Consider the following 14534-nt stretch of genomic DNA (forward strand, 5'->3'; position numbering starts at 1 on the left):
CAACAAGAATTGATATGAATGGTTATCAGTTCTTGAGACATACAAAGAGAGACCAAAACATGACCAAAATTTTTGTTAAAATTTAACAACTGTGCAGCTAAATGCTTGATAGTAATGGCGATGAACCGCAACACGTCTCTACAGAACAGAATTGAGGTACTGAATAAATGGCTACAGTAGTGATTAATCCCTGGAATAACCATTGATAACTGCCTACATAAATGTACACTTTGACAAGAGTAACTGTGTTTTCAGCTTTCTGTGAGGGAAGAAAATAAATTTACCACAAAGGATACCAAAACAAAATTGAGAAAGAAAAGCAAAGATTTAAAATACTTTGAAAAATTTACAAGGCATTTCCAACAATAGCTGTGTAAAGAATCTTATTAATTTTTTTCATTATCTATTGAAAAATTCAAAAATATTAAATATTCATGGATAAACAAGTTTCAAAAATGATCTCTGTCATAATGTACATAATATAAATGCATATTTTAACATTTTTGCTTCAATTACAACATTAAACTCTCCTATAATTAGTTTTATGTTTTAAAAATATTCCCTGACTTTTAGCAAATCAATTTAATCAACATCTGTGGCATAATCAGTTCAAAGGAAATCACTTTGTTAATGGTTGCTGTGTCTGCTCAGCCAAAAAAAAGAAGGCATTTCTCGGTAATTCTGCTTCTTTCCATTTGGAAATGTTCACAACCATTGTGTGTACTCAAATGGGTCATAATCTATCCACCATATTTGGTTTTTTGGTTGGATTTCTTTCCTTTCCTTTTTTACATTTAATGAACATTTTAGCACATTTTTGTAGGTGGGCCAAACTGTACAGATTTTGTAGTCTCTTTGTTGAGGTGGTTTTTGACCCTCCTGTAGTACCAGTACAAGAAGGAGTTTGAGAAGAGTAAAGGTCACTACCAGCTGGTGGCCGACTCACCGGGGCATCTTCATCTGAAAGAGGCGACTGAGTTACAGAGTCAAGTAAGTCAGCTTAAGAGAAGTGAACAGATGCATGTCTAACTTTATTCTATTCACTGTGGTCAGTCCCATCCTGAATTTAGGAGGTATAATAGCAGAATGCTTACTATGAAACTGAAGTTCTACTGTAAGTTCAAAGTAAGTGCCAATATCAAAGCATAAGTTCGAAGTTCAAGTTCAAAATACATTTATTATCCAAGTACTTACATGTTATCATATACCAGCTTGGGATTCATTTTCTTGCAGGCATTGACCGGAAAAAAGGAATATAATATAATTTTATGAGAAGCTATACATAAACTAAGACTGACAAATAACCAACATGCAAAAGGAGACGAACTAGACCATGAGACCATAAGATATAGGAGCAGAAATTAAGTCATCTAGTCCATCGATTCTGCTCCACTATTTCTTCATGGCTGATCCATTTCGCTCTCAGCCCCAAACTGCAAATAAAAGTAATACTGAGAACATGAACTGTAAAGACCATGAATGAGATTGGTGTTATTTTCCAACAGGACCATCCTGTCCATCTCATTTTTCTCCTTTTATACATATTCCCTGTGCTTTATCCCTCTTATATGCCCATCAGCTCCTCCATGATGCTATTGTCACTTATCTACATTGATCTACAGTAGCTTTCCAGACATTTGAAGAAATGTGAGCACCTGACAGAAACACACAGGAAGAAAATCAAATGAGCTGCACAAAAGCAGCACCCAACGATCAAATCCAGGTCCCTGAATGTGCAAGGGAGCAGTGTCACCAAGTCCCTGTTAATGCTCAGGATAGGAGCATTGACTTCCTGCTCCCTCCTGTCCTATTTTAAACATCATTGAACTTCAAGTCTGAGAATAGAACTACCGTTATTTACAAAAACAAATTATTACTTAACTGGATCTAGAACTTACTGGTCCAGAGCAATTTCAACACTGTTTGATGAAGCCTTGTACATTAACAGGACATTCTGTTTTACAAAATTAGGAAATACATTGGCATCAAAGTGTTATTTTAACAGTGAAATCCATCACTATGTTTGGTTAATATCGTATTTAATTACAATTAACTTTCTAAATTATTTGTTGGGTTAATTATTCTTTGTTGAGCCAATTACTTATGATGTTAAAGTTACATGGGCCGCATATGCTTATTGAAAGAGTTAGTTACTAGGACTTTAGTGGATGGGGTATAGTGTAGAATAGGAACTGTAAAGGCAAAACGTAAAGCATCATCGTTTACTAAGAGTGGCCACACTGTACAATGTTTCAGATCAAATACAAAGAGCAATACGAGAAGGAAAGGGGGAAGGCAATGTTGGACTTTGAAACACCTGTTTACATCACTGCCAAGGAATCTCAGCACATGCAGAGTGAGGTAAGGCCAAGAAATGGGAGCATTATCACTGGGAACCTACACAATGTCTCTGTCCTGCTGTTAGTGGTATTTTTCAACAGTAACTGTCTTTGAAGAGAACTATACAAGATTTCCAAATGCTAGGTGTTTGTATTCTTCAACTAACTGGACACTTCCAATGGTCTTGAAGAATGTTTTATTTGGAAATTGGAATGATACTTATATACAAGTTCTGTCAAACTTGTATTAAGTTTTATAACTGTACATTGTCACTGTGGCTTGAATTTTTTCTTAATTTTACCTATAGTAACCGAACAAACACTGCCAAAGAACTACTTCAAAAATGTAATTTTAAAGTATACTTCCATATAATTAAAATTCAGTACTTGTACCCTTATCAAAAATGCTTCTTGCTTTGATAATGTACTTCCTGAAATGCTGATGTTGTCTGATGACTGTCCACTCACATTTAATTGTCATAGAGCAGGTGTTCCCAATCTGGGGTCCACAGATCCCTCGGTTAACAGTAAGGGTCTATGGCATAAAAATGGTTGGGAACCCCTGTTCTAGAGTAATACAACATACAAGCAGGCCCTTTGGCCTAGATTTTCTATGCTGACAAACTTGCCCACCTAAAGTGGTCCCATTTGCCCAAATTTAGCTCATGTTCTTCTAAAACTTTCCTATCCATCTGCCTGTCCAATTGTTTTTTAAATATTACTATTATACCTGCCTCAACCACTTGCTCTGACAAGTCATTCCATATACTCACCACCCTCTAGATGCCCCTCGGGTCCCTTTTAAATCATTGCTCCCTCACCTTAAACCTCTGCCCTCCTGATTTTATGTTCCCCTCCCCTGGAAACAGACCATATCTGCTCACCCTCTCTATGCCCCCCGTGATTTGATATGCCTCTATTTGGTTGCCCCTCGGTCTCCTACCCTTCAATGAAGTCTGAGCCTGACAAACCTCCTCCTGTAAGTTGGGCCCTCAACTCCTGTCAGGTTTCTCATGTATTTCAAATTTCAAAGTAAATTTATTATGACAATTTATGTATGTCATCATGAGATTCATTTTCCTGCAACTTACAAGAAAGTAAATCTTATTGGAACATAATGGCCAGTAATGTGAGAGGGTAACTCGGGGAGAGAGAGGGGACGAAATTAGTAAATTGTGTTGAGCAATGCAATAGAAGAATTTGATTGTGCAGGGATTGTTTTAATGATTAACAATTTAGTTACGACTTTACCATTTATATTATAACCATATAACAATTACAGCACGGAAACAGGCCAATTCGGCCCTTCTAGTCCGTACCGAACTCTTACTCTCACCTAGTCCAACCGACCTGCACTCAGCCCATAACCCTCCATTCCTTTCCTGTCCATATAGCTGTCCAATTTAACTTTAAATGACAACAACGAACCTGCCTCAACCACTTCTGTTGGAAGCTCGTTCCACACAGCTACCACTCTCTGAGTAAAGAAGTTCCCCCTCATGTTACCCCTAAACTTTTGCCCTTTAACTCTTAACTCATGTCCTCTTGTTTGAATCTCCCCCACTCTCAATGGAAAAAGCCTATCCACGTCAACTCTATCTATACCCCTCATAATTTTAAATACCTCTATCAAGTCCCCCCTCAACCTTCTACGGTCCAAAGAATAAAGACCCAATTTGTTCAACCTTTCTCTGTAACTTAGGAGATGAAACCCAGGTAACATTCTAGTAAATCTTCTCTGTACTCTCTCAATTTTGTTGACATCTTTCCTATAATTCGGTGACCAGAACTGTACACAATACTCCAAATTTGGCCTTACCAATGCCTTATACAATTTCAACATTACATCCCAACTCCTATACTCAATGCTCTGATTTATAAAGGCCAGCATACCCAAAGCTTTCTTCACCACCCTATCCACATGAGATTCCACCTTCAGGGAACTATGCTCCATTATTCCTAGATCCCTCTGTTCTACTGCATTCTTCAATGCCCTACCATTTACCATGTATGTCCTATTTTGATTAGTCCTACCAAAATGTAGCACCTCACATTTATCAGCATTAAGCTCCATCTGCCATCTTTCAGCCCACTCTTCTAACTGACCTAAATCTCTCTGCAAGCTTTGAAAACCTACTTCATTATCCACAACTCCACCTATCTTAGTATCATCTGCATACTTACTAATCCAATTTACCACCCCATCATCCAGATCATTAATATATATGACAAACAACATTGGACCCAGTACAGATCCCTGAGGCACACCACTTGTCACCGGCCTCCAATCTGATACACAGTTATCCACCACTACTCTCTGGTGTCTCCCATCCAGCCACTGCTGAATCCATTTTACTACTTCTAATTCATTTTACTACTACTTATATTGTAAAGTGGGTGACAGGGTTGGGAGATACGTCTCCAGCAAAGGAGGTGTAAGGCACTCCTTCCATCCGCTAGCCTGCAGGTCACCCTTTGGCAAGGTGTAGCACCTGCTTAGCCAACCCCCCACCCTCTGTTCAGGGTCATGTGAAGCCATGGGAGCTGGTGGCAGATAGTCATATGTGCAGCAAATCACAAGTCCTGGTTTTTCAACCACTGATGCCGGGCAGACAAACTCTGAAGAGTATTGATAATGGCTGAGATCACCCGTCTTGTAAAGACATTGCCCAGAAGAAGGCAATGGCAAACCACTTCTGTAGAAAAAGTTTGCCAAGAATAATCATGGTGATTGAAAGACCATGATCGCCCACACCATATGACACGGCACGTAACGAACGAACAATTAACATAGAAGTTGAAAGTCAAAGCCTTTATCTAAAGTTCTTACTTACTGAAAATGCCTGATTTTGATAAACATTATGACTAGGAAAAGAAAACATGGAAACCAAGCCAAAAAGTAAAAAATTTTAAATTCAAGCCTTATAAATATTGAAGTGTGATTTTACTTCCAAATGCCTCACATGCTCTTAAGTTATTCCAATCCCTTACTCTCACAGTGATTCAGTATTTTCAATGCAGGTTAATGAATCTATTAGAATTCCATTGACTCTTTCTCATTAAGGGAAATATTACAGGCTGTTTCATTAAGTTTGCTCTGAGGTACAGCACCTTTTTGGTGGGTTGCTGGGCAGCACAGCTCAAAGGGCCGGAAGAGCCAGTTCCATGTTGTATTGCTAAATAAATAAATAAACGGAATGAAGCAGAATTCCCATCAACAGATAAACTTGAGCCTGACCCCTTCAATGTTAAGTGTTTCATTGTTGACTTAAAATGTCTCATGAAAACAAGGATTTGCTGCCAGGCACAGAAGTATTTTAATGACAAAAGAATTAATCCAAATATGAAAGGGGTTTCCCTGCATCTATCTTGCTTTACGATTTAAAAAGAAAGCTGACATATACACTCAGTGGCCATTTTATTAGGTACAGGAGTGGAACCCAGGTTGGTCTTCTGCTTCTGTAGCCCACTCACTTCAAGGTTGGATGTGCTCTGCACTCAGAGATGCTGGTCTGCACATCATTGTTGTAACGCATGCTTATTTGAGTTACCCTTGCTTTCCTGTCAGCTTGAACCTGTTTGGCTATTCCCCTCTGACTTCTCTCATTAACAAGGTGTTTTCACCCACAGAGCAGCCGCTCACTGGATGTTCTTTTTTTGTTTCTCACACTATTCTCTCTAAACTCTAGAAACTGTTGTATGTGAATACCACAAGAAATCAGTAGTTTCTGAAATACTCAAATCACCCCATCTGGCACTAACAATCGTTCCATAGTCAAAGTCACTTAGATCACATTTCTTCCCCATTCTGATGTTTGATCTGAACAACAACAGAACCTCCTGACCATGTCTGCATGCTTTTATGCATTGAGTTGCTGCCACATGATTGGCTGATTAGATATTTGCGTAAATGAGCAGGTCTACCAAATAATCTGGCCACTGCGTGTATCACACTTCTATTTGCAAAGAGAATTTATTTGATGACTTGTGAGTTCCCCTAATCCTCTGAGTTCCACCTTGCATTCGATGATCTCTCTCCGAAGCTTTCTCGGCACATAACATTTTCAGATCTCTCGTCTTCTGCCATCATCATCTCCGCAAGGAAAACCTCGTTTCCTCACCTTTAAATTCTAGCCAGCCTGAAACTTTTTATGAATGTTCTCAATTGATGTTGTTTTACCATTTAAGTTTCAGTGACTTGTCAACAGATGATTTGTAACCAGTTTCCATGACCCTCTATATACAGACACTCTTTCCAGGGGTCATCTCAGAGAATTATTGAATGCCTGTTGAATATACTTTTCCTTCACGTTAAAAAGCTTTTCTCTGATTCTTCTCTTTCTTCCAAATATCAATAGAAACAATATAAAAAGGATTTGGAAGAGCACATAAAAGGCAGGAACCTTTCTGGCTTGGAGATTACACCGGCAATGTTGCATGTCAGATATGCTACTAAGATAGGCTGTGAGGTAGACAGCCATTTTCTTCTTTTTCCTTTTAACAATGTGAAAATATAATCACTAATATATACCTTTAGATTTTGTTGAATTACATAAAATTTAAAATATTTATTGCAATAAATCATGGGAAAGACGCTACTATATAATTTTTAAACATTTTGAAGTAATATACTACTCTTTGGCTTGCCTATTCACTTACCGCTAAGTGTGTAACCAAGCCATTAAAGGGCTTTACTATTTAAAGACAGCTCATCCAACGTACTTTTGTGACTGTTTTCTGTGAAACCCTGAATTCTTGTCACCTAACTGTGTGCTTGTAATCTCTTTCCATTTTTATACCGCAAAGATGTCAGTTTTTTCTGTCGTCTTTCTTGTCTTAGTGGCTGTGCAAAAACTTGATGGTAATATTGCATGATGAGCAGTAAATCAGATTTATTCCCAGATTCTTTGCAGCTTTCCTTTTCTTTCATTTGCTTACCTAGAAAGAGTACAGGAAGGATCTGGAATATGGAGTCAAGGGCAGAGGCTTAACGGTATTAGAGGAAACTCCAGAGATGATACGAGCAAAGAATGCGACGTACATTTTGAATGAGGTATGAGTGTTATAATTGGAGAACCAAAGCACTCCTTTGCTATGCAGTTCTTAGTGTTATTGATGGCACATTGGTCCGTGGCCCTGCAGGTTATTTTTCCACATTTTCCAATGTCATAGAAGAAGGTGATTCGGCCCATTGAGTTTATTCTAGCTCTCAAAGCAATCCCATCGGTACCATTCCTACACATATTTCTTGCTATAATTGGTCATTGTAAATTGTCCTGTCATTAGGCTAGGGTTAAATAGTGGATTGCTGGATGCTACAGCTTGTTGTGTCATTGGGAATAGACAAAGGTTAAATAGGTGGGTTGCTAGCTGATGTTGCTTGTTGGGTCATTGTGAATAGACAAGGGTTAAATAGGTGGATTGCAGGATGCTACAGCTTGTTGGGTCAATGGGAATAGATTAGGGTTAAATAAATGGTTTGCTAGGTGATATTGCTCGTTGGGTCATTGTGAATAGACAAGGGTTAAATAGGTGTGTTGTTGGGTAATTCGGCTCATTGGGTCATTGTGAATAGACAAGGGTTAAATAGGTGAGTTGTTGGGTGATATGGCTCATTGGGTCATTGTGAATAGACAAGGGTTAAATAGGTGGGTTGTTAGGTGATAAGGCTTGTTGGGTCATTGTGAATAGACAAGGGTTAAATAGATGGGTTCTTGGGTGATATGGCTCATTGGGTCATTGTGAATAGACAAGGGTTAAATAGGTGGGTTACTGGGCGGTGTGGCTCATTGGGTCATTGTGAATAGACAAGGGTTAAATAGGTGGATTACTGGATGGTGTGGCTCGTTGGGCCAGAAGGGCCTGTTCTGTGTTGTATCTCTAAATCAGGTTTCCCAACCTGGGGTCCAGGGACCCCTTGCTTAATGGTTTTGGTCCATGGCATAAAGAAGATTGGAAACCCCTTTTCTCAATGAATAAATCTTTTCACTCACACATCCTGTGATTCTTCCTCCAACCACCTGTGGCTGGGTCATTTACAAGAGCCAGTTAACCTCACAGCTAGCATGAGCTTGGGATGTGGGAAGAAACCTGAGCACCTACGGATAACGGTTGCAGGGGTGTTGTGCTAACTCCACAACAGTTTAGGATTGAACCCGGCGTGCTGGTGCGTTGAGGCAGTGCAGTACTTTGCTATGACAATGGCAAATGTTCAGTTTGATGTAAATGTGGTGAAGATCTATCACTCCATCGTCATTTCTGTTAAGTAACTTTCAGAGTCCCACCCACCACAGAGCTAGGCACGGTAGCATGCTGGTTAACACAATGCTCTATGGCATTGAGCGTAAGATCAGGGTTTCATTCCTGCCTCTCTCTGTAAGGGGTTTGTACGTTCTCCAGATGCTCCGGTTTCCTCCCACATTCCAGCGACATGTGGTTAGGGTTAGTGAGTTGTAGATATGCTATGTTGGCATCCAAAGTGTGGGAATACTTACTAGCTGCCCAGCAAATTCTCACCTATTAGACTTAAAGCAAATGATGCACTTAGGTAGGAACCATGTATCTATTTCTTGTCTGCATTGTATTTTGTGTTGTGCGTTTATTATGGGTAGCTGGGGAGTGGGCTAAGGGTAATACCTTCTTTGTTGATCACTTAATTACATTTAAATTGTTTCAACACACTTAAGCCTGCTTAAGTTTGCTCAATTACACTTAATTCCAGTTACAAAAATCATACGTTTACAATACTGCTGAAGTATTAAATACACAACAGTCAATCTAACACCTTTGGTACAAATGTATCAATAGCAAAACTATGTCATATGTGGTTACCTTAAGTGTACACCTGTTTTACCACATATATAGTAAATCACCTTCAAACGGTGATGCCTCAGAAAGGCAGCATCCATCGTTAAGAACCCCCATCACTCAGGGCATGCCCTCTTCTCGTTGCTACCATCAGGAAGGAGGTACAGAAGCCTGAAGGCACACACTCAACAATTCAAGAACAGCTTCTTCCCCTCTTCATCCGATTTCTGAATGGACATTGAACCTTTGAACGCTACCTCGCTAATTTTCCTCTCTTTTTACACTACTTAATTAATTTAAATTTTTGTATACATATATACTTACTGTAATTAATTATTTTTTATTGGGTATTGCACCATATTGCTGCCACGAAATAGCACATTCTGATTGTGATTCTGCAGAGCCATTAAATTTGCACAGATCTAACTAGGAGGAAATAACTCTTCTTCATTATTTCCTCATCTGTAGGTTAATCAGTATGTTTAGCTTCCTTTAAATAAAATGTGTCCAGATTCCCTATTTATCAAAGTCTTTAACATCGCTGTTGGGGTGAAAAACATGGAAAGTAATTCTTAAACCAGTAGGAGCCATGTATCTGTTCTCTATCTGTTTTGCATGTTTATTATGGTAACTGGTCACATGAGTGGGGTATAGTAAAAGCAAAGGGAATAAGTTACGTATTTGGCATTTTGCAGCTGGGGATGTGATATCTTTTGTTGACCACTCAATTATGTTTAACTCACACTTGGGCACACTTAAGTTTTTATCGCTTCAAGATTGTATGTTTCCTAACTACTAATATAGGATTGAATACATATAATCAACTTTTAGAACAATCATTACGGGAGTGGAGGGCACATCATACAAATCAATCAGGGTTGCCAGCAGCAGCAATTTGATATGGTTAGAATTGGCCACTACAATGCTCGAAATAGAATTATATATGTAACCAACACAATTTTGCTTGAACTTAACAACTCTCAAATAATTCATGACTGCAGGTCTTCCACAGTCCTTAATTCCACAGAGTTATAAAACAATGTGGTAAGTTGTCTCTTCTTTCTCTTATCTCAGAAAGAGTACAAGAGATCGTTGGAGGAAGAAATAAAGGGTAAGGGGCTTGTGGCACATGCAAACGAAACACCTGACATGGCGAGAGCAAAGAACGCCACAGATATTTTAAGCCAGGTGAGTAGATGGTGGATATAAAAATTTCATTTATGTCCTTGCGTTAAGTTAGAAGGTCGCCACACCATCATGGGCTGAAAGGCCTTTACTGTGCTGTAATGTTCTATGGTCTAATGTCAGTAACGTCCCATTAACGTAATAGCAATCATTGTCTAACTTAGTGATTGATTTTGAGTTGTAATTGCTTGGCACAATGTTTAATGATAATTTCGCTTGCACAGAATTCAAAGATTTATCAGCTGGGTTGTATCCCCATTCCAGCCACGTGGCATTAGTTTCTGCACGTAACATTTCGGAACTTTTATTCCTACATTTGTATTTTAAGAAGAAGAACACCAGTGAAGTTTTTGATACAGCAAAAAGAGAAAATAGAAAAAAAAAGTGGTTTTCACAAATTCCAACCTCCCCAGATTTGTTTTAATATGAAAATCATGGCAGTTAATCAGTGCACATCAAGATCCCACAGACAATTATCTAATCGTGACTTTTTTTCTTTAGGAATCCCAAAGTGAGTTTATTAATTTTAAATTGTTACCAAGACAGCAAGGAAAGTACAAAGCAGAAATATATTTGAAAAGTCGCTTCCAATATTTACAGGATTTTGTAAGATGTGAATTGCTGCCTCCTTCATTATCTCTGCCTACAACCCAGTGAACAGAAACAGCATTCAAACAACAGATTTAAGACAATGTTTACTTGGTTCAGCTTGGCTGATCAGTAAACCAAATTGATTCGACTTTTCACCTGTGAATGTGCTGGAGTCATCTATTGTGTCTAGTGCTCCTGATGTGGCCTCGTCTACATTGGTGAGACCCGTCGTAAATTGGGGTACTGCTTTGTCGATCATTTCTGCTCCTTCCGCCAAAAGCGGAACCACCTGTTGGCCAATCATTTTAAATCTGATTCCCATTCCCATTCCGAATGTCAGCCCATGCCTTCCTCTTGTGCCAAGATAAAGCCACCCTCAGGGTGGAGGAGCAACATCTTATATTCCATCTGGGTAGTCTCCAACCTGATGCCATGAATACAGATTTTTCCTTCGGGTAAAAAAAAGTTCTCTTCCCTCCCCTCTTCCTAATCCCCAGTCTGGCCTTTTACTTTGTCTCACCTGCTGATCACCTCCCCCAGGTCGCCTCCTCCTTCCCTTTCTCCCATGGTCCACTATCATCTCTTATCAAATGCCTTCCTCTCCAGCCCTTGACCTTTCCCGCTCATCTGGCTTCACCTATCACCTTCTAGCTATCCTTCTTCCCTTCCTCCTATTTTTTATTCTGGAATCTTCCCCCTTCCTTTTCAGTCCCGAAAAGGTTCTCGGCCCAAAACATTGACTGATTATCATTTCCATAGATGCTGCCTGACCTGCTGAGTTCCTCCAGCGTTTTGTGTGTTTTACTCTGGATTTCCAGCATTTGCTGAGTTTCTTGATTTTGATTCATTAGCTGACTGGAATATTACCAAGGTGTTTTCTAATGCCTGATCTTTTATTTTTAGGTAAAATACAAACAATTGGCTGAAAAGGAGAAGTCGAACTACACCACAGTCATTGACACGCCTGACATTATCCATGCTCAAAATGTGAAATACCTGAGCAGTCAGGTAAATACACATCAATCCCTCTCCATTTGTCATCGGCTCCATAGCCTGTGTATTTGATAAACATGATCTGATGCCCCTGTGAAATTCCTGTTGTGTGTTTGTGTCTTGTCCATCATCGTAAGTGACAGAGCGGGACCAACTTCAGGCAAAGCACCCATCCTTCGTTCTACATATTTCAAATCAAATCAAATCAAGTTTAATTATCATTCAAACCATACGTAGATACAGCTAAACGAGACAGCGCTCCTCTGGGGCCAAGGTGTGAAACTATTCAAAATAACAAATAAAGCATTCAAAAATAGCGAGTAACATAATTCAAAATAGTAAGCAAAGAAGCATATTCACTCAAAAAAAACATATATAGTCCAAGACCCTGAGTGACAATGTCCAATAATTGCTGGAATAGGCTCCTAGCAGTGTATAGATGCACGCTATCCAGCCTGTCATTTCACCACTCGAACACAGGAGGGCAGCACCCATGGCAAGGCCAAGCCCCAGACGACCTCAACCAAGCTGTAGCTCTTCCACGTCTCTCACCTGGTCTGCAGACAAGCCCGAGGCTTGAGGTCTAGTTCTCATTGCAACTGAGGCTACACAGCTCCCATGCCAACTGTCCCCCCACGAGTCAAGGGTAACAGGCCTGCAGCAACTTACACTATCACTGTCCAACGGAGTCTTGCGATCGCAAGTTAAGTATCTGAGACAACCAGCCCCCAATTATACTGCACCAACTCCAATGCTTCCGAGTAGCGGGCAGCAACATGGTCTGCAGGCAAGTCAGCTCCTTTGTACCAAAACCAGCTCCTCGGACACACCAGCGGACTCCTCCGCTATCCCAACCAGCTCCTCTGATATCCCGACCGGCTCCTTCGACACCCCGGCCGGCTCTGCTGCCGACACCAGTCCAGTTACTCCAATCACCAGCCAGCTCACTGATGGAGTAGCCCTGCAGTATCCAACGTTTTTGGAGTAGAATTGTCTTTGAATCTTAAAAAAAAAACAAATTCTACAAAGAAAAAAGCACCTTTGGTCGGCCCCTGAGAAGCCGCTTCGTTTGCATGCGCTGTCATCTTACTGGAAGTATTTAAGACCATTTAAGGCATGGTTACATCAGGACTCGAAGCAGGAAGGGGTGGCACAGTAGCATAGTGGTTAGCACGACGCTTTACAGCACAGGCAACCCAGGTTCAATTCCCACCGTTGTCTGAAAGAAGTTTGTACGTTCTCCTCATGACAGCATGGGTTTCCTCCAGATGCTTTCACAGTCCAATGATGTACTGGTTGGTGGGTTAATTGGTCATTGTTAATCATCCTGTGATTACGCTACCATTTAAAAAATCATGTGTTTGCTGGTTGGCGTGGCTTGAAGGGCAGAAAGGCCTACTCTGCACTGTAACTCAATAAATATATAAACAAGTAAGTATATATCCAATGTATCATTAAGCTTGCTCTGCACTTCAGCCTGGTTCTGGCTGATACTTTCTGACTAATCTCCATATCCTCTCAGAAACCAGATATTTTTGATCACATCTCGACTAGAGATGATGACTGATCTTCCACTGCCCACTGGGCTAGGGAAGACCCCAAATGTGTATGGAAAGAATGGGAGCAAGACATATGCTGGGATATTATTAGCAAGAGGGTGAGCCATCCTTTCCCAGCGGATGGCTGACATGTGGAAACTGTGCACTACCAAATGGTGCAGAGATGATTCTCCTCTGTTCCCAGCACACTTCTCTCCCCAGCAACGCACACGAAATGCAGAAGGAACTCTGCAGGTCAGGCAGCATCTATGGAAGTGAATGTACAGTGGAGGGTTTCAGGCTAAGAACCTTCATCAGGACTGGAAAGGAAGGGAGATGGTGCCAGAATGCGTGCCATGATAGCATCGTGGTTAGTGCGACGCTGTTACAGCTTGAGGCGTCAGAGTTTGGCAGTTCATTTCCAGCGTCCTCTGTACATCCTCGCCATGGTATGTGTGGGTTTCCTCTTGGTGCTCTGGTTTCCTCCCATAGTCCAAAGATGTACTGGCTAGGTTAACTGGTCAACAAAGAGGCCATGGACCAACATATTGGAATGGGAATGGTGGTAGGAATTGAAATGGTTAGCCACTGGGGATAGGAATTGAAAATCTTGGCCACTGGGATTTATTGCCTTAATAGTTGGCCTAGGGACTACACAGTTTTTGGCTGTCTTGATTTCTGCATATATGTCATGTTTTCCGAAGTTCAGCCCATTTACTTGGGAACCCTTGGAGAAATCTACTTGCCACACCAAATTAAGACCAGCAGCCTGTCATGGCTATTTGAGCTGGGACCTACAGCCCCAACAAACAGGGTTCATTCCTAGTGACTGGCCCAATCTGTGTGGAGTTTGTACATTTCCCCTGTGTCTGTTTGTGTCTGCCTCCAGTTCTTTGATTTCCTTCCATATCCCAAAGAAATGCAGGTTGTTAAGTCTAACAGCCACTTTCAATTACCCCTAAAATCTAGGTGTTCCTGACTTGGGTTCCACAGACTCTTTGCCTAATAGTATTCATCCATGGCATTAAAGAGGTAGGGAATCCTTGCCTTAGATAATAAATGAGAGGTGGAATCTGGGGTA

The 14534-nt window shown here is 40.5% G+C and overlaps 1 protein-coding gene across 6 annotated transcripts in view; it reads left to right on the forward strand.

Annotated features, from left to right (window-relative positions):
• neb (nebulin) overlaps positions 1-14534 on the forward strand; it is a 365351-nt gene that overhangs the window by 291749 nt on the left and 59068 nt on the right. For all 6 annotated transcript variants that reach the window (XM_063048565.1, XM_063048566.1, XM_063048567.1 and 3 more), the window contains exons 130-135: positions 886-990; positions 2257-2361; positions 6698-6808; positions 7282-7392; positions 10221-10334; positions 11826-11930. In XM_063048565.1, the coding sequence (XP_062904635.1) occupies positions 886-990; positions 2257-2361; positions 6698-6808; positions 7282-7392; positions 10221-10334; positions 11826-11930 (651 nt within the window). The remainder of the gene's footprint in view (positions 1-885; positions 991-2256; positions 2362-6697; positions 6809-7281; positions 7393-10220; positions 10335-11825; positions 11931-14534) is intronic.

This window comes from Mobula hypostoma, chromosome 5 (assembly GCF_963921235.1).
Source record: "Mobula hypostoma chromosome 5, sMobHyp1.1, whole genome shotgun sequence".
Classification (NCBI taxonomy): domain Eukaryota; kingdom Metazoa; phylum Chordata; class Chondrichthyes; order Myliobatiformes; family Myliobatidae; genus Mobula; species Mobula hypostoma.